Source organism: Schistocerca serialis, chromosome 2 (genome assembly GCF_023864345.2).
Source record: "Schistocerca serialis cubense isolate TAMUIC-IGC-003099 chromosome 2, iqSchSeri2.2, whole genome shotgun sequence".
Taxonomy (NCBI): Eukaryota; Metazoa; Arthropoda; class Insecta; order Orthoptera; family Acrididae; genus Schistocerca; species Schistocerca serialis.
In genome coordinates this window covers 956,959,770-956,984,016 of record NC_064639.1, presented here as the reverse complement: position 1 = coordinate 956,984,016, position 24,247 = coordinate 956,959,770, and the positions used below count along the sequence as shown (strand labels likewise).

The 24,247-nt window shown below is 43.5% G+C and overlaps 1 protein-coding gene across 1 annotated transcript; it reads left to right on the top strand.

Moving 5' to 3' along the window:
- Positions 1 to 943: 943 nt before the first annotated feature.
- On the top strand, positions 944 to 23,998 carry LOC126458336 (uncharacterized). The gene is made up of 3 exons (XM_050095301.1): positions 944 to 992; positions 10,859 to 11,023; positions 22,033 to 23,998. The coding sequence occupies exons 1-3, from the start codon at positions 944 to 946 to the stop codon at positions 22,386 to 22,388; spliced, it is 570 nt and encodes a 189-aa protein (XP_049951258.1). The 3' UTR covers positions 22,389 to 23,998.
- Positions 23,999 to 24,247: the final 249 nt, after the last annotated feature.

The following is a 24,247-nucleotide window of genomic DNA, read 5'->3' as shown; positions in this document are numbered from 1 at the left end:
TCTGTATTGACTTCCCTCTGCCTCCCAAAATATGTCAGATTTGTTGCTGGCAGTAGGTTTGGTCAGGCTGCGAATGGCGCCTTTTCCTGGCTGGAATGTTTCCCAAGGGCAGGCAGGCAGGCAGAAAACCAGTCTGCGTAGGCTCACCTGCTGGAGGGTGGCTGACCAGTGTCCTTTGTTAAACTGAGGTTGTAACTTCATAGACCTCCCATTTTCGAGAGTCTTAGTTCTCATAATACTGTATGGAAAAAATTGGAAATTTAAAAATGTGAACTTATTCATATAAACGCTTTTACTAAACATTTTTTTGGGGAAGGGGGGAGAAGTGTCACGACCTCATGTCCTCCTCTCCTACACCACCTTCACCCTCAGCCCACTCGAATCTGTGTCTTGTGTGCACTCTGCGTATCCACTTTTGCTGGTTGGCAGCGCAGTATGAGGCAAGTGCAGAGTGAACCCCCCCTCCCCCGCCCTCTCCTATGGTACCTTGCTCCGCGCCTCACTATCCTTCACTGTCCCTCTTCGAAAGCGTCAAAGAAAACTTGCCCATATAGTATCTAATTTTAGAAAATGTCACGACCTTAATGGTTCTCGCTACGATTTGTTCTCGGAAACGAAGAGGCTGTACCCAGTGATTCTTCCAGCATTAGAGCGGCATTGTTCTTCTCACCGAGTTTGCACAGCGATTCCAAAAACATGTTTACGTCACTTATCTCGCAGTGTAGTGCGAGCACTCGGCTGCAGTTTCCACCTTGTTTTAGGAACACTAATGCCGTATGTCACAATGTAATCCGATAGTGTGACGAAGGTAGTACGCAACATTTACGACCTAGTTCGTCGGTAAGGTCTTAGAGATAATCTTGTTCCGCTGCAGAAGGAAATAGTTGCGCCGTATAAAGGAGACCGCAGAACGGCATCTGTCAAGTATTTGCTTCCAGCCGCAATGATGAAGAGCCTGGTTTTCGCACTTGTGCTGGTTGCTGCAGGATTCGGTAAGAGAGACACAATCTTAGCAATGGAACTAAGGTGCTATTTTAAATGACAGGTATGTCGGGTACTATCGAATCTGTAAGTTTTTCCAAAACGTAATATTTTTTGAAGTTGTATTGAACATTCTTCACATGAAGATACCTTACTTAGTCAATATGCACTGTCTGATGATGTTCACCTCGATAACTGACTGGCGCCGGCAAGGTAGTTCAGCGACTTCGTTCAGCGTGTTAGCTGCCTCCTGTAGTAAAAAACAACTGAGTGAACGGATCAACGATGAACTTGAACAGGTGTCGTGGGACGTCCGCCCCGAACAAATACAACGAACAATAACGAACAAAATTAGATCAAGGAAAAAAGTGGTCAGCGCGACGGAATGCCATGCACAGGGGCCCAGGTTCGATTCCTGGCAGGGTCGGAGATTTCTTCCGCTCAGGGACTGGATGTTGTGTTGTCTTCATCATCATCAACTCATCCCCATCGACGCGCAAGTCGCCGAAGTGGCGTCAACTACAAAGACTTGCACCAGGCGATCGGTCTACCCGACGGGAGGCCCTAGCCACACAACATTTCATTTTTACTATCTGATCGAAAGTATCCGGACATCTATTAGTTGATATTAGTATGGTGTGTGTCCGCTCTTCGCTTTTATGATGGCTAGAATCCTAGTTGGGACACTTTCAACGAGGTGTCTGAATGTTTAAAGATAAAAGCTAGTCCATTCTCTTATGCAAGACCCGAAACCAGAGAAGTTAGTGATATTGGACACTAGGGTCTGGAGCAAAGTCAACGTTCCAACTCATCCGAAAGATGTTATCTTGCGGGCAGGTCGAAACTCTGGGCAGGCCAGCCCATTTCAGGAATTTATTGTTAATAAACAATTTCCTCACAGATGCCGCATTATGACAAGGTGTTTGTCATACTGATACTGTCGTCGTCTCCGAATTGTTCCTCTGCTGTATGTAGTACACAGTTTTGTACAATGTGTTCATATCCTTCCATTTGAGGGGGGACCACACCCTAACCACGAAAAACACCCCAATACCCTAATACTGTCTTCTCTGTACTCCACTGTGGCACTGCACTTGATGGCATGATATCATTCACCACATCCGAATGCTAAAATCGGATTACCACAGGATACAGCATGGTTCATCACTCCAAATTATTCACTTCCAGTCATCCACAGTCCAGTGGCGTCGCTCTTTACGTTACATCAGACTACAGCAATGTGTTGCGTGTGAGGAATGCTCGACCACTGTAGCTCATTAGTTTTGATTTCCTACACACACTCGTTGATAGTACTGTGCAACTTGTCGATATGATACGGTATTTGCAACCACGTTCCGCGATGCTCCACGGGTCCTGTCAGTCACTAAACAAGGTGTGCTGGTTTCGGTTTAGCTTTGGTCGTTCCTCCGCGTTTCCTCTTCACCATCACATCACCAGCTTTACAAGGATTGAAATGTCCCTGATGGATTTTTTCCTCAGATGACAACAGGCGACTCGTCCACGTTCTATGTCAATCAGCACGCGTGACCGACAAATTCTGGTGTTGTTTCTTCTCTACTGACAACACAACGCTCCGTGCCTCTCTTAAAACTGGTGCGTCAACCTTTCGTGTCATTTAGTGCTCAATTACACTTTACATAAGGGTATCAAGATAGTTTTAATCAACTAATGTATATCATAAATGAAAGTGTAGCTTGTCCTTGCGTGTCGCTGTAATCGATATGGTACGAGAGCAGTCCCTGCCCCATCGTGAAGACAGTTTCGGTTCAGAACTGTAGTTCGAAGATTGTGGGTGCCAAAAGAGGATATCACACTATTGGAATTATTATGGCAAGTCACTGAAACAGCTGTAAATTGTGTGCCGAAGTGACCTGCTGGCCAGAACGTTCGTTCTGGAACGTTCCAGAATGTTGGAGAATGTTCCACAATACTTAGAATCTTCCAGAAGATTCGAGAATGTTCTGGAATGTCTCAGTGATGTGAAGCGAAGCTTCTTTTTCCCACTAATAGAATTGTAAAATTCTGTGTAGTAAGAATATACTTTCGTTTATTTTTAAGTATTTTTTCACCCTTCGCAGTTTGGTCGTTTTAATTTTTGAAGGACTGCATCAGATATTAAATTGTAGTGTATAGAAAAGAAGTTTTTACTGCAAAAAGTTTTAACTGGATCGTAAATGCTTATAAACTTGAGCCTGTCCATCAACTCGCTTGGTTTGTCTAGGTATCTATCGATTTTTTCGTTGCTGGAACCTGCAACTGCTTGTTGCAAACTCGTGGATTCAGCCGTCCTCGGCATCATATCTTCATCTTATCATAAAATCATAGGCCTAGTACTAATCTTCACAGATTTAATTTTTCTTTTATTGAACCGATGCTTATTTTCATTTAATCGGCCTGTGTGCACACTGGATTTAAGAACTCATCTTTACTGAAAGACACAAGCTGCCTATTTCAATTTTTACCACGATCGTACAACACTGTTAACTGTTCATACTCAACCTCACTACAGAAAACTTATTATTTCCTAAAACAAATTCTATGCTCTCAAAACAAATTGGCTCTGAGCACCATGGGACTTAACTTATGAGGTCATCAGTCCCCTAGAACTTAGAACTACTTAAAACTAACTAACCTAAGGACATCACACACATCCATGCCCGAGGCAGGATTAGAACCTGTGACCTTAGCGGTTTATGTGTTATCTGTTTTCTTTTTACGGTACGCTCCGAAATTGCTTTGTCAGATACAACCCAAACGTACTGCTCTGATAGCTTATCATTCTCGTTTTTATTACTTGGGTTAATCATTGTCACAGTCTGAAATATAATCAACAATACCAGTTATATTTAAAGATAGACAAAAAATGTGATGTTACTTACTTGCAAACAAAACTCAACACGCCCAAGTGCACCAAAAAACTAGATAGGAAAAGATAAATTGCCACTACGAAAAGTTCTGTTGCATTGACTCAAAATCATGTGAGTGGCCTTGTTCCCCCATATCTCACATTTTAGTGATGCGTCAGGTGCTGTCACTAGTGCTATAGTTTAGAATTATCTCTTGTCCGATACAGTCGGCTGTCCAACGCTTGCCGACCTTTAACGTCCCGTGTAGAACACATCTATCCTCAGCAGTAGTGCTACTGTAGGATACGTGGGAAGAGGTTGCCTAAATATCCAGTTTCCTTGGAACGGAAAAGCTTCTGTCTACAAATCAAAACAGATTTATAAATTCACCTTGATGAAGGAAAATAGGCAGATTCCATATTCCTAATTTTCCGAAAGCGTTTAACACGGTGCTACAGTGCAGACTGTTACCGAAGTTTCACGGATACGGAATTGGTTCCCAGATATGTAAGTGGCCCAAACACTTCTTGAGTAATAGAATCCAGTATGTTGTCCTCGACGGCGATTACTAATCAGAGACAAGGGTATCGTCAGGATTGCTCCAGAGAGGTGTATAACGACCGCTCCTCTCCTCTACGTACGTCAGCGATGTGACGGATGGAGTGAGCAGCGATCTCTGGTTGTTTGCTAATGACCCTATTGTATAAGGCAAGGTGTCGTCGTTGAGTGGCTGTAGGAGGATACGAGATGACTTAGACAAATTTTTTAGTTGGCGTAATGAATGGCAGTAAGAAAAATGTAACTTAGTGCACATGAGTAGGAAAAACAAACCTACACTACTGGCCATTAAGATTACTACACCACGAAGATGACGTGCTACAGACGCGAAATTTAACCGACAGGAAGAAGATGCTGTGATATGCAAATGATTAGCTTTTCAGAACATTTACACAAGGTTGGCGCCGGTGGCGACGCCTACAACGTGCTGACATGAGGAAAGTTTCCAACCGATTTCTCATACACAAACAGCAGTTGACCGGCGTTGCGCGGTGAAACGTTGTTGTGATGCCTCGTGTAAGAAGGAGAAATGCGTGCCATCAAGTTTCCGACTTTGATAAAGGTCGGATTGTAGACTATTGCGATTGCGTTTTATCGTATCGCGAAATTGCTGCTCGCGTTGGTCGAGATCCAATGACTGTTAGCAGAATATAGAATCGGTGGGTTCAGGAGGGTAATACGGAACGCCGTGCTGGATCCCAACGACCTCGTATCACTAGCAGTCGAGACCACAGGCATCTTATCCGCATGGCTGTAACGGATCGTGCAGCCACGTCTCGATCCCTGAGTCAACAGATGGGGACGTTTGCAAGACAACAACCATCTGCACGAACAGTTCGATGACGTTTGCAGCAGCAACGGCTGCGGTTACTCTTGACGCTGCATCAGAGACAGGAGCGGCTGCTACGGTCGCAGGTTCGAATCCTGCCTCAGGCATGGATGTGTGTGATGTCCTTAGGTTAGTTAGGTTTAAGTAGTTCTAAGTTCTATGGGACTGATGACCACAGATGTTAAGTCCCATAGCGCTCAGAGCCATTTGAACCGTTTTGAACAGACAGGAGCGCGTGAGATGGTGTACTCAATGACGAACCTGGGTGCACGAAAGGCAAAACGTCATTCTTTCGGATGAATCCAGGTTCTGTTTACAGCATCATGATGGTCGCATCCGTGTTTGACGACATCGCGGTGAACGCACATTGGAAGCGTGTATTCGTCATAGCCATACTGGCGTATCACCCGGCGTCATGGTATGGGGTGCCATTGGTTGCACGTCTCGGTCACCTCTTGTTCGCACTGACGGCACTTTGACCAGTGGACGTTACATTTCAGATGTGTTACGACCCGTAGCTCTACCCTTCATTCGATCCCTGCGAAACCCTACATTTCAGCAGGATAATGCACGACCGCATGTTGCAGGTCCTGTACGGAGCTTTCTGGATACAGAAAATGTTCTACTGCTGCCCTGGCCAGCACATTCTCCAGATCTCTCACCAACTGAAAAGGTCCGGTCAATGGTAGCCGAGCAACTGGCTCATCACAATACGCCAGTTACTACTCTTGATGAACTGTGGTACCGTGTTGAAGCTGCATGGGCAGCTGTACCTGTACAGGCCATCCAAGCTCTGTTTAGCTCAATGCACAGGCGTATCAAGGCCGTTATTACGGCCAGAGGTGGTTGTCCCGGGTACTGATTCTCAGGATCTATGCACCCAAATTGCGTGAAAATGTAATCACATGTCAGTTCTAGTATAATATATTTGTCCAATAAATACCTGTTTATCATCTGCATTTCTTCTTGGTGTAGCAATTTTAATGGCCAGTAGTGTATAATGCTCGAATACAATATTAGTAGTGCGCTGCTTGACACAGCCACGTCAATTAAATATCTAGTCTTAACATTGGAAAGCGATAGGGAACGGAACATGGATGTAAGAAAGGTAATAGAGAAGGAGAATTGAGGACTTCAGTTTCTTGGAGAATTCTAGGAAAACGTAACTCACGTGGAAAGGAGACCACGTATAGAACACTAGTGCGACTCGTTATTGGGAGCTGCTCGAGTGTTTGGGATCTTCACCAGGTCGGTCTAAAGAAAGACATCGCATTAGTTCAGAGGCGGGCAGCTAGATTTGTTACCGGTAGGTTCTAACAACACGCAAGTATTGTGGAAATGCTTCGAAAACTCAAATGAGAATTCCTGAATGGAAGAGGACATTCTTTTCGCGAAACACTGTTGAGAAAATGTAGAGAAACGGCATTTGAGACTGATTACAGAATAATTCCACTAGCATCAACGTACAGTTCGCGTAAGGACCACGAAGACAAGAGAAAACAGGGCTCGCACGTAGGCATACAGTCGTTTTTCTATTGCTACATAGGTTCAAAAATGGCTCTGAGCACTATGGGACTCAACTGCTGAGGTCATTAGTCCCCTAGAACTTAGAACTAGTTAAACCTAACTAACCTAAGGACATCACAAACATCCATGCCCGAGGCAGGATTCGAACCTGCGACCGTAGCGGTCTTGCGGTTCCAGACTGTAGCGCCACACACCGTTGGGTGGCTTGCGGAGTATCAATGTAGATGTAGATGTAACCGCACGGCCACTTCGGCCGGCTGCTACGTAGGTAACAGGAAAGGAAATGACTAGTGGTGGTACAAGATACCCTCCGCCATGCACCGTATGGTGGCATACGCAATACAGATGCAGACAGTTCTAATGCTGTACGTGAAAAGAATCATGCTGGTTTAGAATGTAATACTGGTCAGCGGGAGAGTAATTTTCTCATATTTAAATTGATTTTGACTTGTGATAATAGTTTCTGATGTGAAACTTTTAGACGGAAGAGGTCTTATATCCAGTTATAACATATTTAATATCATTTATAAGACAGTTCGCTACCTCGAATAATCGTTATTTTTTTTCAAATAAGAAGATCATAATCTTATATTAGGAGTTATAAATTAAAAACACACTAAAGACTACAGAAGAAACATTACAAAGAGATAAAAGGAGCACAATTTAGGTTTAGACAGATGCTGGGTACCAGAAAGGCATTAGCTGCAACGAAAATATTGTCCAGAACTGCTATAGATAATAAATAAGCTTTTGATCGCATATAGCATCATAAAATAATGTAGCCGCTCGGTTTTGTAGTTCAGAATAACGTACAATGTTTTGAAAACGTATACTGCAACGAAACTGTGTGGGTAACTTCGTATAAGCTGTCTTCAACTCAAGACAAATCAGGTGAGTGGCAACACAGGGCTGAGGGATATCAGACTTAGAAATGAACAGAAAGTGGATCAACAATATCCACTATAATGACTGTGTTGTCGTAATTGCTGATGATACAGAGGATCTATAACAACTAATCGACGTAATTAGAGAACACAGTAATTAATGGGCCTAGATATCAATACCAAGAAATGAAACTTGTGATCATCCCATGGAACCTGAACTTAATTCGAGACCCTAGGACAACATTTAATCCGGCCTGTTCAACAGTAACGTTGCAGCTTCCACTTGGAGTGATTCTGATGAAGTGGAAAACTGGAATGAACCGTTGCCTAATGTTCAGAGTGGGGAATCTGTATTCTGTATCAAATATCTTTGGGAAGTTGCCTACGCAGTTAAGGCAAGAAACTGGGATTCGCTACAAATTAAGAAGGAAAAAAAAATTCTTATAACCCCTCCTGTAGTCGAACATTACAGGATTGTTTTTCCTCCTCGTCTGCTTTAACCTTGATTTTTTCTACATTTAGTGAAAGATGCGATTCATCACCCCAAATATACTACCCATCTGCCCTGTATCCTCCTACACTCACTCAACGACACCAATTTCGTATACTGTACAGAGTCATCTGTAAACAGATCGCTGTTCACCCCGTCCGTCTGATCATTTATCAATTTAGAGAACAACAGGGGTCGTAGCACACTTCCATGGGACACTGACGACGATACCCTTGTCTCTGATGAGCACTCGCAATCGAGGACAAAGTACTTGGTTCTATTACTTAAGAAGTCTTCAAGCCACTCACATATCTGTGAACTTATTCCATATGCTCTTACCTTCGTTAACAGTCTGCATTGGGGCACTATGACAAACACTTCTCGGATATCTAGCAATATGGGATCTGCCTCTTGCGCTTCATCCATAGTTCGCAGGATATCAAATGAGAAAAAGGCAGGCTGAGTTTCGCACTAGCGATGCTTTCTAAATCAGGGTATATTTGTGGACAGAAGCTTTCCCGTGGCAAGGAAATTTGTTGTATTCAAACTTTGAAAATCATCAGGAATTCTGCAGTAATCTCAAGTTAAGGCCACTAGCCTGTGATTTTGCGGGTCCGTTCTTTTATCCTTCGTATATAGGGGTCCCACCTGCGCTGTTTTCCAGTCGCTAGGGACTTCACGCTGGGCGAGAGATTGATATATAAAATTGACAAAATAAGCTAAATAAGCTTCTTTTGTCAATTTTATATATGAAAAGAGCGGCTCGGCTTCATCTAATCGAATGTACCATCATGTGATGTAACAAGGCTCACTATTTCTGAAGAAGATATTTTTACAAATATGGAAACCTAGTTCAAAGGGCAACTGGTTAGCTGATTTTTCAACGTCTTCGGATGTACATAGTTACTGTTTCGCAGCCATGTTTAACATTTTCATAACTGACTTACTTAGTTTCATAACCGAGAAAGATCTTTAACATAATTGTGAATTGTGTGGATCGGAATATTGTACCACTTTTGGCACCTCATTATGGAAACTTGGGAAATCTACCTGAGGAGAGCAATTAGACATACTGGACGGTTTTAACAACAACAAAAAAAAAAAAATTTACGCTCAAACTGGAATTATGTTACCTGTCAATTAGTTACATCCATACATGTATAGGGGTGCCTTCAACTTGAAATGGCAAATGTTCTCGAAAACAGTTCGAAAAGAGATGGAAGACTGACAATATCCTCAAAACATTTATAAAACTATTCTTTCAGTTCTTGCAAGGCCACGGTGAATTCTTTAAACATCACACTTTCTTTAACGCCAGTGAGCTTAGGAAAATGGACTGCCTTTGTCAAATGTGTCCCTTCTACAACGAGATATTCTTTTTAAGTGCATCCCCGTCAAATCAGAAAGAAGTTATCTTGCAAGATTTTACTGTGAGCAGTGTGCAGTCATGTCCACTTAGCCCGCCCTGTTAGCAGCGCCGTCTAACGCGCTGCTTCCCGAGAGGGAAGGCGTGCCGGTCGTACGAGCTGACGGTAGGATTAGAGTGTGGCGCAGACCCCACGAAGCCATGAACCCAGGTTGTCAACAAGGCACTGTGGAAGGTGGCGGTGGCTCCATAATGGTGTGGACTGTATTTACATGGAATGGACTGGGACCTCTGGTCCAACCGAACCGATCATAGACCGTCTGCAGCCATTCAAGGACTTCCTATTCCCAAACAACGATGGAATTTTTATGGATAACAATGCGCCATGTCACCAGGCCACAACTGCTCGCGATTGGTTTGAAAAACATTCAGGACAGTTCGAGAGAATGATTTGGCCACTCAGATCGCAGACATGAATCCCATCAAACATTTGTGGGACACAATCGAGAGGTCAGTTCGTGCAGAAAATCCTGCATCAGAAACACTTGCGCAATTATGGACGGCTCTAGAAGCAGCGTGGCTCAATATTTCTGCAAGGGACTTGCAGCCGCTTGTTGAGTCCATGCCACGCCAAGGTGCTGCAGTACGCCCAGCGAAAGAGGTTCAGATGGTTCAAATGGCTCTGAGCACTATGGGACTTAACATCTGAGGTCATCAGTCCCCTAGAACTTAGAACTACTTAAACCTAACTAACCTAAGGACATCACACGCATCCATGCCCGAGGCAGGATTCGAACCTGCGATCGTAGCAGCAGCGCGGTTCCGGACTGAAGCGACTAGATCCGCTGCGGTCGGCGGCGAAATAGGGTCCGACACGATATTAGAAGGTATCCCAAGACTTTTGGCACCTCATTGTATAAGAAGTCTTGCCTGCTGTTGTCCATGGCCTCTAGTGCTGGCTCCAAGTTGATGTCGCTTACTTCACTCACCTGCGACTCGACACCCATTTCAGCCAACGCCACTCCTAACCAAGGCGTGACGCTGTATTCGACACTCTTACCAGTCATGTGTACCCTCGCCCGTGCCAGGAATGCGTGATCAGCGCTGGCACCAACAGACAAGTGGGACGCGAATTCAAAACAACGAATTAAGTGAATTTCAAAGCACTTTGCATGGACACCGACAGATGTTTGAGATTTTTATGGTGATCATGAAGGACGATAGAGTAATGTTATGATTGATTGCAGAAGCAGTACACACTTTACATACCTTCTGGAATTTTTAAAGTTATGTTTCCAGGGTCTACCTTTGACCTTCTCAACGGATGAGGTGAGAAGTATGCTCTTGCTATTACAGTGGCACCGTATCCGCGCTATGAGGAGGTGGTGCGCAGCCCCAAGGACTTCGACCTGCTCTACAGCTCGACGTCAGGACCTCACAACGAGACGTGGTACTTTGCCTCCGTAGTCAACCTAACGTCTATCATCATCCCGTCGCAGATCTTCAACTTCTGGAGCTCAGGTAGGGACAGAGTTAATGGCTTCGAAGTATCTGAAAAGTATTCAGTCGTTACGGAATCAGTGGCAAATTGATTAAGTGCCAGGCTCGAGCTCCAAAGGTTCGGGGCTCGATCCCTGGTTAGTCCCACAATCTTTGCCTGTTACATGTAGAGTCTGGGAAGAATTATTGCTTAAACACCTCTGCACACCCTGTAATTAATCTCATATCCCTACTGGAGCGAAACATACGGGATTGGAGTATATTTCTAAATCCATCACTTCAAGTTGGTTCTTAAAAGTTTGCAAGTAAGCTATCGAAGGACAGTTTATGTTTATCTTCAAGTGCTTGGCAGTTTAGATTTTTAGCGTCTCCATGATTCTCTCCCATGGCTCAAAAACAGTGGTCATTTGTACATCTGTTCTTTATACACATACAATATCTCATGTTAGTCCTATTTGGTACGGATCCCACACACTTGAGTAATAGTGCAGCATGGGTCGCACTTGTGTGCTCCTAACAAACTCTTTTGTAGACCGATTGCATTTCCCTAGTAGTCTACCAATGAACCTATGTCTGCCACCTGCTTTTTCTATGACTGACCCTATGCGATCGCTCTGTTGCATATCCCTAAAAAACTGCGGGTAAATTCTACACCACAAAGAACGGTATCCCACAGGGATCGGTTCTATCCTCGCTTTTGTTTACCTTGTACCTTGTACACCAGCGACATAGTCGCCACTGATTCCATAGTTTTCGGTTCGTCGACGATCTAGCGACAGCGACTCAAAATAGTATAGTAGAAGAAGGTGAACAAACACTTACTCACGCTCTAGGAAAGACAGGCCATTAATACAGAAAGTGGATACTTTGCCCGGACCCTACTAAAAAAGAAGTCAGCTCTTTACACCTTACCAGGAGAATGGCAAACAGAGAATTGAATTAACGTTCCGAAACAAACAAACAAACAAAAAAATTACGACGTGGTCGACATCTTAAATATTTTGATGTGACTCTCGATAGATCCCTGGCATTTAGGAAACACCTAGAACTAATAGAATATACACTAAAATCAAGAATAAAATATTAATAAAACTGGTTGGTGCTAGCTCCTATTTGGAATCTAATGCAAACACCTTAAGAACTGCAGCACAAGCACTTGTGTATCCTGCCATCAAATACTGATCTTCCGTTCGGAGTAGAAGTTGCCATGTCAACAAAATAGGTATCCATCTAAATGACACCATGAGGATCGGGAGAGGAACTCTTAAATTCACACCAATAAAGTGGCGGTCAATAATCGCCAATACTGCCCCTTCAAGTCTCCGACGACAACAGGCAGTAACAAATGAACTGATAAAACTCAAAAGCCCCAGAGACTTACCATTTCATGAAACGCTAAACAGTTCACCACGCTCCGACTAAAATCTACAGAATAAAGCTGGGTAAACAATGGCTAACTCGCCGCAAAAAGCTATAATCTGAAAGATGAGTGGAAAAATCATAGACGTCTTTCCATACGCATAAGAAGTTGGATAAAATAGATAAGGCCATCCAACACCAGGGAGCGAACTAACCAAGAAAAACATGGAGCTCTCTCAACCGTATCAGAACTGGCCTCGCCGTGACCAAAGCAATGCTGCACAAATAGGGAATTACCGATGATGAGTAAAGCGACTGCGGAACGTCGTAACAGACACAGGAGCACATTTTGCACGGCTGCCAAAGAAGAAAATTCATGTGCACTTGGAAAGATCTCGTGGACGCCACACCTGCAGCAATTAAAAGATTGGAGTCTTTGAATATCCAACTATGATGGAAAATGGATATCTGGACATCTTTTAGCTATTGCCGCTTCTCCAGCTTTCATTATTACTTATACATAGATATCTATATATATATGCAGCTTCTTGTATTGTTTTGTATCATTTTATCTTTTTTGTATCAATTGAATTGTATGTAATTAAAAAGTATAATTCTGTTAGCCATGTTGTTGTTGTTGTGGTCTTCAGTCCTGAGACTGGTTTGATGGAGTTCTCCATGCTACTCTATCCAGTGCAAGCTGCTTCATCTCCCAGTTCGTACTGCAGCCTACATCCTTCTGAATCTGCTCAGTGTATTCATCTCTTGGTCTCCCTCTACCATTTTTAACCTCCACGCTGCCCTCCAATCCTAAATTGGTGATCCCTTGATGCCTCAGAACATGTCCTACAAACCGATCCCTTCTTCTAGTCAAGTAGTGTCACAAACTCCTCCCCAATTCTATTCAATATCTCCTCATTAGTTATGTGATCTACCCATCTAATCTTCAACATTCTTCTGTAGCACCACATTTCGAAAGCTTCTATTCTCTTCTTGTCCAAACTATTTATCGTCCATGTTTCACTTCCATACATGGCTACACTCCATACAAACACTTTCAGAAACGACTTCCTGACACCTAAATCCATACTCGATGTTAACATATTTCTCTTCTTCAGAAACGCTTTCCTTGCCATTGCCAGTCTACATTTTATATCCTCTCTACTTCGACCATCATCAGTTATTTTTCTCCCCAAATAGCAAAACTCCTTTACCACTTAAGTGTCTCATTTCCCAATCTAATTCCCTCAGCATCACCCGAGTTAACTCGACTACATTCCATTATCCTCGTTTTGCTTTTGCTGATGTTCATCTTATATCCTCCTTTCAAGTCACTGTCCATTGCGTTCAACTGCTCTTCCAAGTCATTTGCTGTCTCTGACAGAATTACGATGTCATCTGCGAAGTTTTTATTTCTTCTCCATAGATTTTAATACCTACTCCGAATTTTTCTTTTGTTTCCTTTTGCCGGCCGCGGTGGTCTATCGGTTCTAGGCGCGCAGTCCGGAACCGCGCGACTGCTACGGTCGCAGGTTCGAATCCTGCCTCGGGCATGGATGTGTGTGTCGTCCTTAGGTTAGTTAGGTTTAATTAGTTCTAAGTTCTAGGCGACTGATGACCTGAGAAGTTAAGTCGCATAGTGCTCAGAGCCATTTTTTGTTTCCTTTACTGCTTGCTCAATATACAGATTGAATAACATCGGGGAGAAGCTACAACCCTGTCTCACTCCCTTCCCAACCACTGCTTCCCTTTCATGTCCCTCGACTCCTATAATTGCCATCTGATTTCTGTACAAATTGTAAATAGCCTTTCGCTCCCTGTATTTTATCCCTGCCACCTTCAGAACTTGAAAGAGAGTATTAGAGTCTGCATTGTCAAAAGCTTTCTTTAAGTCTACAAATGCTAGAAACGTAGGTTTGACTTATCCTAATCTAGCTTCTAAGATCTACATCTACATCTACATACATACTCTGCAATCCACCGTACGGTGCATGGCTGAGGGTACCTCGTACCGCAACTAGCATCTTCTCTCCCTGTTCCACTCCCAAACAGAACGTGAGAAAAATGATTGCCTGTATGCCTCTGTACGAGCCCTAATCTCTCTTATCTTTGTGGTCTTTCCGCGGAATGTAAGTTGGCGGCATTAAAAATGTACTGCAGTCAGCCTCTAATGCTGGTTCTTTAAATTTCCTCAGTAGCGATTCACGAAAAGATCGCCTCCTTTCCTCCAGAGACTCCCACCCGAGTTCCTGAAGCATTTCCGTAACACTCACGTGATGATCAAACCCACCAGTAACAAATCTAGCAGCCCGCCTCTGAATTGCTTCTATATCTTCCCTCAATCCGACCTGATAGGGATCCCAAACGCTCGAGCAGTGCTCAAGAATAGGTCTTATTAGTGTTTTATAAGCGGTCTCCTTCACAGATGAACCACATCTTCCCAAAATTCTACCAACGAACCGAAAACGACCAACCACATTCCCCACAACTGCCATAACGTGCATGTCCCATATCCGTCAGCAATGTTACGCCCAAATACTTAATCGACATGACTGTGTCAAGCGCTACACTACTACTGAAGTATTCAAACATTACAGGATTCTTTTTCCTATTCATCTGCATTAATTCACATTTATCTATATTTAGAGTTAGCTGCTATTCTTTACACCAATCACAAATCCTGTCCAAGTCATCTTGTATCCTCCTACCGTCACTCAACGACGACACCTTCCAATACACCACTGCATCATCAGCAAACAGCCGCACATTGCTATCCACCCTATCCAAAAGATCATTTATGTAGATAGAAAACAACAGTGGACCTACCACACATCCCTGGGGCGCTCCAGACGATACCCTCACCTCCGATGGACACTCTCTGGGTTCTATTACTTAAGAAGTCTTCGAGCCACTCACATACTTGGGAACCAATCCCATATGCTCGTACCTTAGTTAGGAGTCTGCAGTGGGGCACCGAGTCAAACGCTTTCCGGAAGTCAAGGAATATGGCACCCGTCTGACACCCTTCATCCATGGTTCGCAAGATATCATGTGAAAAAAGGGCGAGTTGCGTTTCGCAGGAGCGATGCTTTCTAAAGCCATGTTGATGCACGGACAGCTACTTCCCTGTCTCAAGGAAATTCATTGTATTCGTACTGAGAATATGTTCGAGAATCCTGCAACAAACTGATGTTAACGATATTGGTCTGTAATTTTGAGGATCCGTCCTTCTAACCTTCTCATATACAGGCGTCACCTGCGCTAATCTCCAGTCGCTCGGGACTTTACGTTGGGCAAGAGATTCGCGATAAATGCAAGCTAAGTAAGGAGCCAATGCAGTAGAGTACTCTCTGTAAAACCGAATTGGAATCCCTTCAGGACCTGGCGATTTATTTGTTTTCAACCCATTCAGCTGCTTCACAACCCCAGGGATGTCTGTCACTATGTCCTCCATACGGGAATCTGTACGAGACTCAAACGACGGTATGTTTGTACGATCCTCCTGCGTGAAAGATTTCTCAAATGCTAAATTTAAAATTTCAGCTTTCGTTTTGCTGTCTTCTGTTGCCAGGCCAGACTGATCAGTGATTGACTGGATGGAAGCCTTCGGCCCACTTACCGATTTTACGTAAGACCAGAATTTCCTTGGGTTTTCAGCAAGATCTTTTGCTAAGGTATGACTGTGGTAGTAGTTGAATGCTTCGCGCATCCCTCTTTTTACAGCAGCACGAATCTCTACTAACTTTTGCCTGTCCTCATTCTCCCGATCTTCCTTGTACCGCGAGTGCAACTGCCTTTGTTTCCTGAGCGTTCTCCGAATTGCGCTGTTAAACAACGGTGGGTCTTTTCCGTCCGTAACCCACTTTTTCGGCACATACTTGTCCAATGCGTGATTTACAATGTGTTTAAAATTTGCCCATAATTCTTCCGCGTCCATCGTACGGGAAGTAAATGAAGTCGATTCATTTACTAAGTGGGATGCTAACAACTGCTTATCTGCTCTTTAAAGTAAGAATACTCTGCTAGCCTTCTTGACCGACTTTTTAACTTTCGTAACCATAGTCGTAATGAAACTTCCTGGCAGATTAAAACTGTGTGCCCGACCGAGACTCGAACTCGGGACCTTTTCCTTTTGTGGGCAAGTGCTCTACCATCTGAGCTACCGAAGCACGACTCACGCCCGGTACTCACAGCTTTACTTCTGCCAGTATCTCGTCTCCTTCTTCTGTAAAGTTTGGAAGGTAGGAGACGAGATACTGGCAGAAGTAAAGCTGTGAGTACCGGGCGTGAGTCGTGCTTCGGTAGCTCAGATGGTAGAGCACTTGCCCGCGAAAGGCAAAGGTCTCGAGTTCGAGTCTCGGTCGGGCACACAGTTTCAATCTGCCAGGAAGTTTCATATCAGCGCACACTCCGCTGCAGAGTGAAAATCTCATTCTGGAAACATAGTCGTAATGACAACATCATGATCACTAATCCCTGTCTCAACACTGACTCCGTCGATGAGGTCTGGTCTGTTCGTGGCTACCTGATCTAAAATATTTCCATTACGCGTTGGCTGTCGATTTAGGTGCTCAAGACAGTTTTCGGATAATGTGTTCAAAAGTAATTCACACGACGGCTTGTCTGTACAATCTGTACTGAATGCATAGACATCCCAGTCTATACTAGGTAGGTCGAAGTCGCCTCCGACTAATATAGCATAATCCGGGTACTTCTACGATACTGAATGTAGACTCCTTTTGAATGATTCTAGAACTGTCACAGTGGAGCCTGGTGGCCGGTAATAACACGCTACAATTAACTTAATTAATAATTATTTTTAATTTATTATTTTTAATTTACAATTAATAATTATTTTTGTCAACTGCAATGAAGACACCACCTCCTACGGTGTCTAATCTGTCTTTCCGATACACGTTTCAACCCTCACTAAATATTTCAGAACTTCCTATCTCAGGGTTCAGCCAGGTCTCAGTCCTGAGAACTGGGCGCTAATCACCACTGTAGCTGTGCGCCCTAAAACCACACACACAAAAAAAAAATCAATCCCGAGAATAATTTGTGCGCCAGGGTCAATATTGCCTCAAGTGTTCCAGTATTTCTACGAAATCCAAACTGATCTTCGCGGAGGTCGGCTTCTACCAGTTTTTCCACACGTCTGTAAAACCGTATACTAGATAAAATAAATAAATTCCCCATTACGAGAGCATGCTAAAAAGTAACGCATCCGAACTTTTTATTTGAACATTATTAAAACTTTTTAAATGAAACAAAATTTATTGATATTCTGTAACTGCAAGCAAGTCTCCTAAGTGGAGTCCAATTGAGAGACTTGCAACAGGCCGTCGTGCCAGACGACATTATTTATTATTCTTCATGTCTACTTATTAGCAGCCGTCTGCCGCTAGAGGGCTCCGAACTACAGCGTGCAACATCGCAGTCTGCAATGTAACTAAAAGAAATATGTCGGTGCGTGGGAAACAGTGTGCTATAATCCAGTTTCGAATTCGAAATATTCCATCCAGACATGGAGCACCCTCTCCTTCAGCATGACAATGCCATACCACACACGACCGGTGCGACATCTGCAGCCATATGACACCATAGGGTCATTGTCGTCGATTATCCTACATACAGTTCTCACTTGGGCCCATTCGATTTTCATTTGTTTCCAAAATTTAAAGAGCACCTTCGAGGACTTCACTTTGCTAGTGATGAAGCAGTGCAAACAGAGGTGAGGTTGTAGCTCCGTCAACAAAGTCAAACATGACTGTATTAACAAACTGGTCTCTCAATGGAAGAAATATGTTCGTTGCCAGGGTGAAACAAATAGGCCCTATGTAGACATGAAGAATCAAGATGTAGAATGTTAATATTATTTGTTTCATTTAAAAAGCCTTAAGGGGTTTCACATAAAAAAGTGGATCCATTAATTTTTAGCACGACCTCGTAGACTGAGCTACAATTTGCACAATCTGTCTCTGTGCCTGCCTGCCTGTCTGTCTCTCTTTCTCTCTGTCTCTCTCTCTTCGTGTTGACATCGGTATCTACCTTCATTCATTTTGTTTTACTGCACAGACTTGCTACATGACAAGGTAATTGACAAACTGATTTTGTCAATGAGGAACATCACATATTTGTGTCGACATAGCCATATACAGGGTGTTACAAAAAGGTACGGCCAAACTTTTAGGAAACATTCCTCACACACAAAGAAAGAAAATATGTTATGTGCACATGTGTCTGGAAACGATTACTTTCCATGTTAGAGCTCATTTTATTACTTCTCTTCAAATCACATTAATCGTGGAATGGAAACACACAGCAACAGAACGTACCAGCATTACTTCAAACGCTTTGTTACGGGAAATGTTCAAAGTGTCCTCCGTTAGCGAGGATACATGCATCCACCCTCCGTCGCATGGAATCCCTGATGCGCTGATGCAGCCCTGGAGAATGGCGTATTGTATCACAGCCGTCCACAATACGAGCACGGAGAGTCTCTACATTCGGTACCGGGGTTACGTAGACAAGAGCTTTCAAATGCCCCCATAAATGAAAGTCAAGTGGGGTTGAGGTCAGGAGAGCGTGGAGGCCATGGAATTGGTCCGCCTCTACCAATCCATCGGTCACCGAATCTGTTGTTGAGAAGCGTACGAACACTTCGACTGAAATGTGCAGGAGCTTCATCGTGCATGAACCACATGTTGTGTCGTACTTGTAAAGGCACATGTTCTAGCAGCACAGGTAGAGTATCCCGTATGAAATCATGATAACGTGCTCCATTGAGCATAGGTGGAAGAACAAACTAAAATGAGCTCTAACATGGAACTCAAGCGTTTCCGGACACATGTCCACATAACATCTTTGCTTTATTTGTGTGTGAAGAATGTTTCCTGAAAGTTTGGCCGTACCTTTTTGCAACACCCTGTATCCTGCAGAAAACTACTATTGTAGAGGAGTCGTCGCAACAATTTGGCTTTTGAGATCAGACATCTTTCAAACAAATAGACTGTATGTTGTAAGGGCACTCATGGACATGCTGCGTGACATAAAATCAAAATTTCACCATCAACATACACTGATGAGTCAATACATTGTGACGACCTGTTTAATAGCTTGTTTGCCCGTTTTTGGGACGAAATTCATCACTGATTCTGCGTATCATGGATACGACAGTTTGTTGACAGGCTTACTGAAGTATGTGGCGTTAGATGTCTACGCACAGGTCATGTAATCAGCGTTAATAACGGGCCGCTGACCTGCGTACGCGGTGTTGGCACCCGATAGCGATCTAGATGGGCTCCACAAGATTTACATCAGGCGAATTTGGTCGCCGAGACACAAACATGAGTTCACTATAATGCTCCTCAAACAACTATAGAACGGTTCTAGCTCTGAGACGCGGGCGGTTATACTGCTGGAAGATCGTATCACCTGTCGGGAAAGAGATCAAGCATAAAGATGGTTCGCAGCTGGCAGCGTGTCTTCGATTACTACCACAAGTCCCATACAAGTGCAGGAGAAGTCTCCCGTAGCGTAGTACGGCTCTCACCAGCCTGCGTCCGTGAAACACTGCACATTCAGAGCCGCCGTTTACCTCGATGACGACGTCTGTGGGGAGGACCATCGACCTAGTGTAGCAAAAATGTGATTCACCCGAAGAGCTGACTCTATTCCAGTGATCGACCACCCCTACATGTCAACACGTAGGGGTGGTCTTCTGCGCAGCTCCATGTTCAACAATCTACGATGAACAGTGTGCTCTGAAACACTTGTGCGTGCACCAGCATTGTGCTCTTTCGGCAGAGATGCCACAGATCACCACCTAGCCTACTTTACAGAGCAGACAAGCCTCCGAAGCCCATGTTCTGTGAAGAGTCGTGGACGTGCAACCATTTAGTGCCTAGTAGCAATCTCACTATCTTTCTATATCTACATCTACGTGATTACCCAGTTATTCACAATAAAGTGCCTGGCAGAGGGTTCAATGAACCACTTTCAAGCTGTCTCTCTAACGTTCCACTCTCGAACGGCGCTCGGGAAAAACGAGCACTTAAATTTTGCTGTGCGAGCCCTGATTTCTCTTATTTTATCGTGATGATCATTCTTCCATATGTAGGTGGGTGCCAACAGAATGTCTTCGCAGTCGGAGGATAAAACTGGTGGTTGAAATTTTATGAGAAGATCCCGTCGCAATGAAAAACGCCTTTGGTTTAATGATTGCCACTCCAATTCATTTATCATGTCTGTGGCACTATCTCGCCTATTTCATGATAATACAAAACGAGCTGCACTTCTTTGAACTTTTTAGATGTCATCCGTCAGTCCCACCTGATGCGGATACCACACCGCACAGCAGTACTCCAGAATAGGGGGGACAAGCGTGGCGTAAGGAGTCTCTTTAGTAGACCTGTTGCACCTTCTAAGTGTTCTGACGATCTTTGGTTTTCTCTACCCACAACACTATCTATGTGATCGTTCCAATTTAGATTATTTGTAATTGCTATCCCTAAGTATTTAGTTGAATCTGCAGCCTTAAGATTTGTGTGAGTTACCACGTACTCGAAATTTATAGGATTTCTTTTAGTACTCATATGAATAACTTCACATTTTTCTTTATTGATGATCAATTTCCACTTTTCGCACAATGCAGATATCTTATCTAATTCGTTTTGGGCATCTGATGACTTTACAAGACACTAAATGACAGCATCATCTGCAGATCTGCAAACAATCTAAGACGGCTTATCAGATTGTCTCCTATGTCGTTAATATATATCAGGAACAATAGAGGGCCTATAACACTTCCTTGGGAAACGTCGTATATTACTTCTGTTTTACTCACGAATCCAGTCGTACAAATGCGATATCCCATAGGCACGCAGTTTGGTTAGAAGGCGCTTGTGAGGAACCGTGTCTAAAGCCTTTTGGAAATCTAAAAATATGGAATCAACTTTACTTCCCCTGTCGATAGCACTCATTGCTTCACGAGAATAATGAGCTTGTTGTGTTTCACAAGAACGATATTTTCTGAACCCGTGCTGACTATGTGTTAATAAACTGTTTTCTTCGAGGTACTTCCTAATGATCGAACACAGTATGTGTTCCAAAACCGTATAACAAATCGACGTTAGTGATAAGGACCTGTAATTCAGCGGATTACTCCTCTTTCCCTTTTTGGGTGTTGGTGTGACTTGAGCAATTTTCCAGTCTTTAGGTACGGATCTTTCAGTAGAAGCTCACGTCAATAGCACGTCAACATTCGACCAGCTTCGCCGGAGATACTCGTTCACAGCCTTTGCGTAACAATAATCTGTCCCTTGACAAAGTCGCTGATCTCAGTCCGTTTCCTTATATGCAGCCCATTTCTTCGCTAGGGTGATCCCCCATCCACCTCTCCTGTGCTTACATAATTTTCATAGCGCATTACTTGTCCGCAACGTCACAAGGCGGCATCCAACCTCATGGTGGGCAATGGTCATAATGTTTTGACTGATTAGTGCAGATGTGAAAAGCCACCCTTCTCTCGCCCTGTGTGTTATTTTCAGTTAGAGACGAGGATCTTGTAATCACATTGTCAGGACATACAATTAAATAAAATTGTTTGAAACTGATCCAGATACACAGCAATCTCCGGATCACAGCTTCTTTGTTGGTTCTTTTAACAGGTCCATGGACGAGTGGATCGTACAAAGAGGAGGTTGACATTTACGTGTACGAGACGGTACTCGCGAGCGGTTCCGGGTCGCAGACTTACTTGTTGGCGTCTGGCTCCTTCAACGGCACCGCCAGATTCGGCCAGGAACTGGACATCCCGCTCAGGAACGCTACGCTCAACGGCGCGCCTCCAGTCGGTCAGTACTTCAACGCCTACAGGGGCTACAAGTACACGGTCAACATCGTCTTCAAGAAGACCGGCATCTACCCGTGGTACACGACGAGGACTCTCTCCACCTACTCCGTGGTCTCGAGCATGACAAATGGAGTTGGAATTGCCATCGGACTGTCGTACACTCTTGTCTGAGAGGTTGTGCCAAATCAACGCATCGCTTTGGTTAGCTATGAGACTCTACTGTCGTAGAGGCTTGCAGACTGGGGCGTTATTCACTACTCCTGCTGCTATTGTGGTTCGTGCTACAAACAATTTGTACAGCCAACTCACTTTTCACAGAAAGCGGCCGAAAAATGCTTTCTAGGTCTGCATCTCAGCTTCAGTTTATTATCAAAAATATCAATGAACTGAAGCTGAGACGCACACATGGGCAGCAAACATTTTTCAGCCGCATCCCAGTAGCGCTGAGTCAGCTGGCCTCATCTTTTGAAGCAAGAAGTCATTTTCATTTTGTATCTGAACCAAAGATGTTAGGTTCCGTTACCAGTGGTATTATGTATTTTAGTAACATTTTATTTCTCAGATTTCTTGTTTTATGATATAAATGTCTTAGCGACAGCAAGTTTCGCTGAAATGAAAAATAAACACACGAGCAGTTACAATGTGGTGAATGTGCTAGCATAGATATTTCACTAAATTTGCTCAATGTATCCTAAAAAGAACAACCAGGCAAGCTTGGTGCCATATGCTGTATACCCTCGTCACAAAAATTTGGCTCTTGTATGTATAAACGGAGCACGACAAATTTATGTATAATGACTCAGACTGTAAGCCTTGTCATCTAATGAAATCTGTATCGGATGGTAAAATAGCATAAAGCTACATATAGTACAATTCAACTGTAACGAATGATCTGTAGTTGCTACTTTGCAGCACTTGAGGTAACTTATGAAGCACATTCACGAAAACAGTCACGCACGATATTAACAGTTGGTGTACTGAATGGAACTTCTGTTTAAATTTCTACAAATGCAATATATTTTCCATAAACAAGTAAAATAACCCGATAGTGTGGTGTCGATACTCGCGACTCCAAAGAATAAGCCGCGCTAGAAACACTCATAGCGCAGCAGCAGCACGGGTTGGCAGAACGAACTATACCGAGGTTCGCCAGTGGTCGCAGCTGCCAACCCACGGGCATCACGTGTGTAGACAGAGATTGATCGATGCACTGGGCTACGGCGGACAGTTCTCTTCAGTGTCCCGAGTCGTGTACAGTCTCCAGTTACCGCCGAGTCTACAAGCTGCAGTGTTCGTCCGTCGTGTCCAAGACTTAGGCTCCGTAGGTATCGTAGGCCAGCTGTGGACTACGTAGACATTACTCAGAAACACAGTGACAGGACTCTAAATATTTCAGAGAATCTGTGATAATTTCAATTGTCTGATTGTCTGTAATAATTTCAATTGTCTGAATGTGCTGGACATTTCATAAAAAGAAGTGTCATTTAAGTTGAGTATGTCTTCGTATTTAATAAACATACTTTTATTACTAATTGATCGGAACCTTTCTGATTGAAGATAACCTACGCCGTCCTCCTTCTGCATTCCCAGCAGGCAGTATACTGTGTTCGGTATCAGGAAGCTGAATTATATCTCTAGCTTCAAGGAAGTTAATGATCTATTGTTTTACAACTAGGTACATCGCTTTGCCACAGTTCCTAACTGAGACAGTCGACCTCAACTTCCATGTCGTAGAAGGCGTTACATCTTATCTCAGATTCGTATCCTTACTCAGGATTGGATCTGTGTAGTCGTTTGTCAATATTATTGCTGCTGCTACTACTACTACTACTACTATGTTTTTGTTATTAGTAGTAATATTGCTGTTATTAATTTACAACCAGTAATGATAATTCCAAATGGAATTAGAGAAATGCAAGACCATACTTCCACTTCTTTCGCTACTGTTACTATTGTTTGTAACATTTTAATTATCATCATTTTATTGATCTGTGATGTAGAAATGTTACAAGGGAGAGTCAAATGAAAAC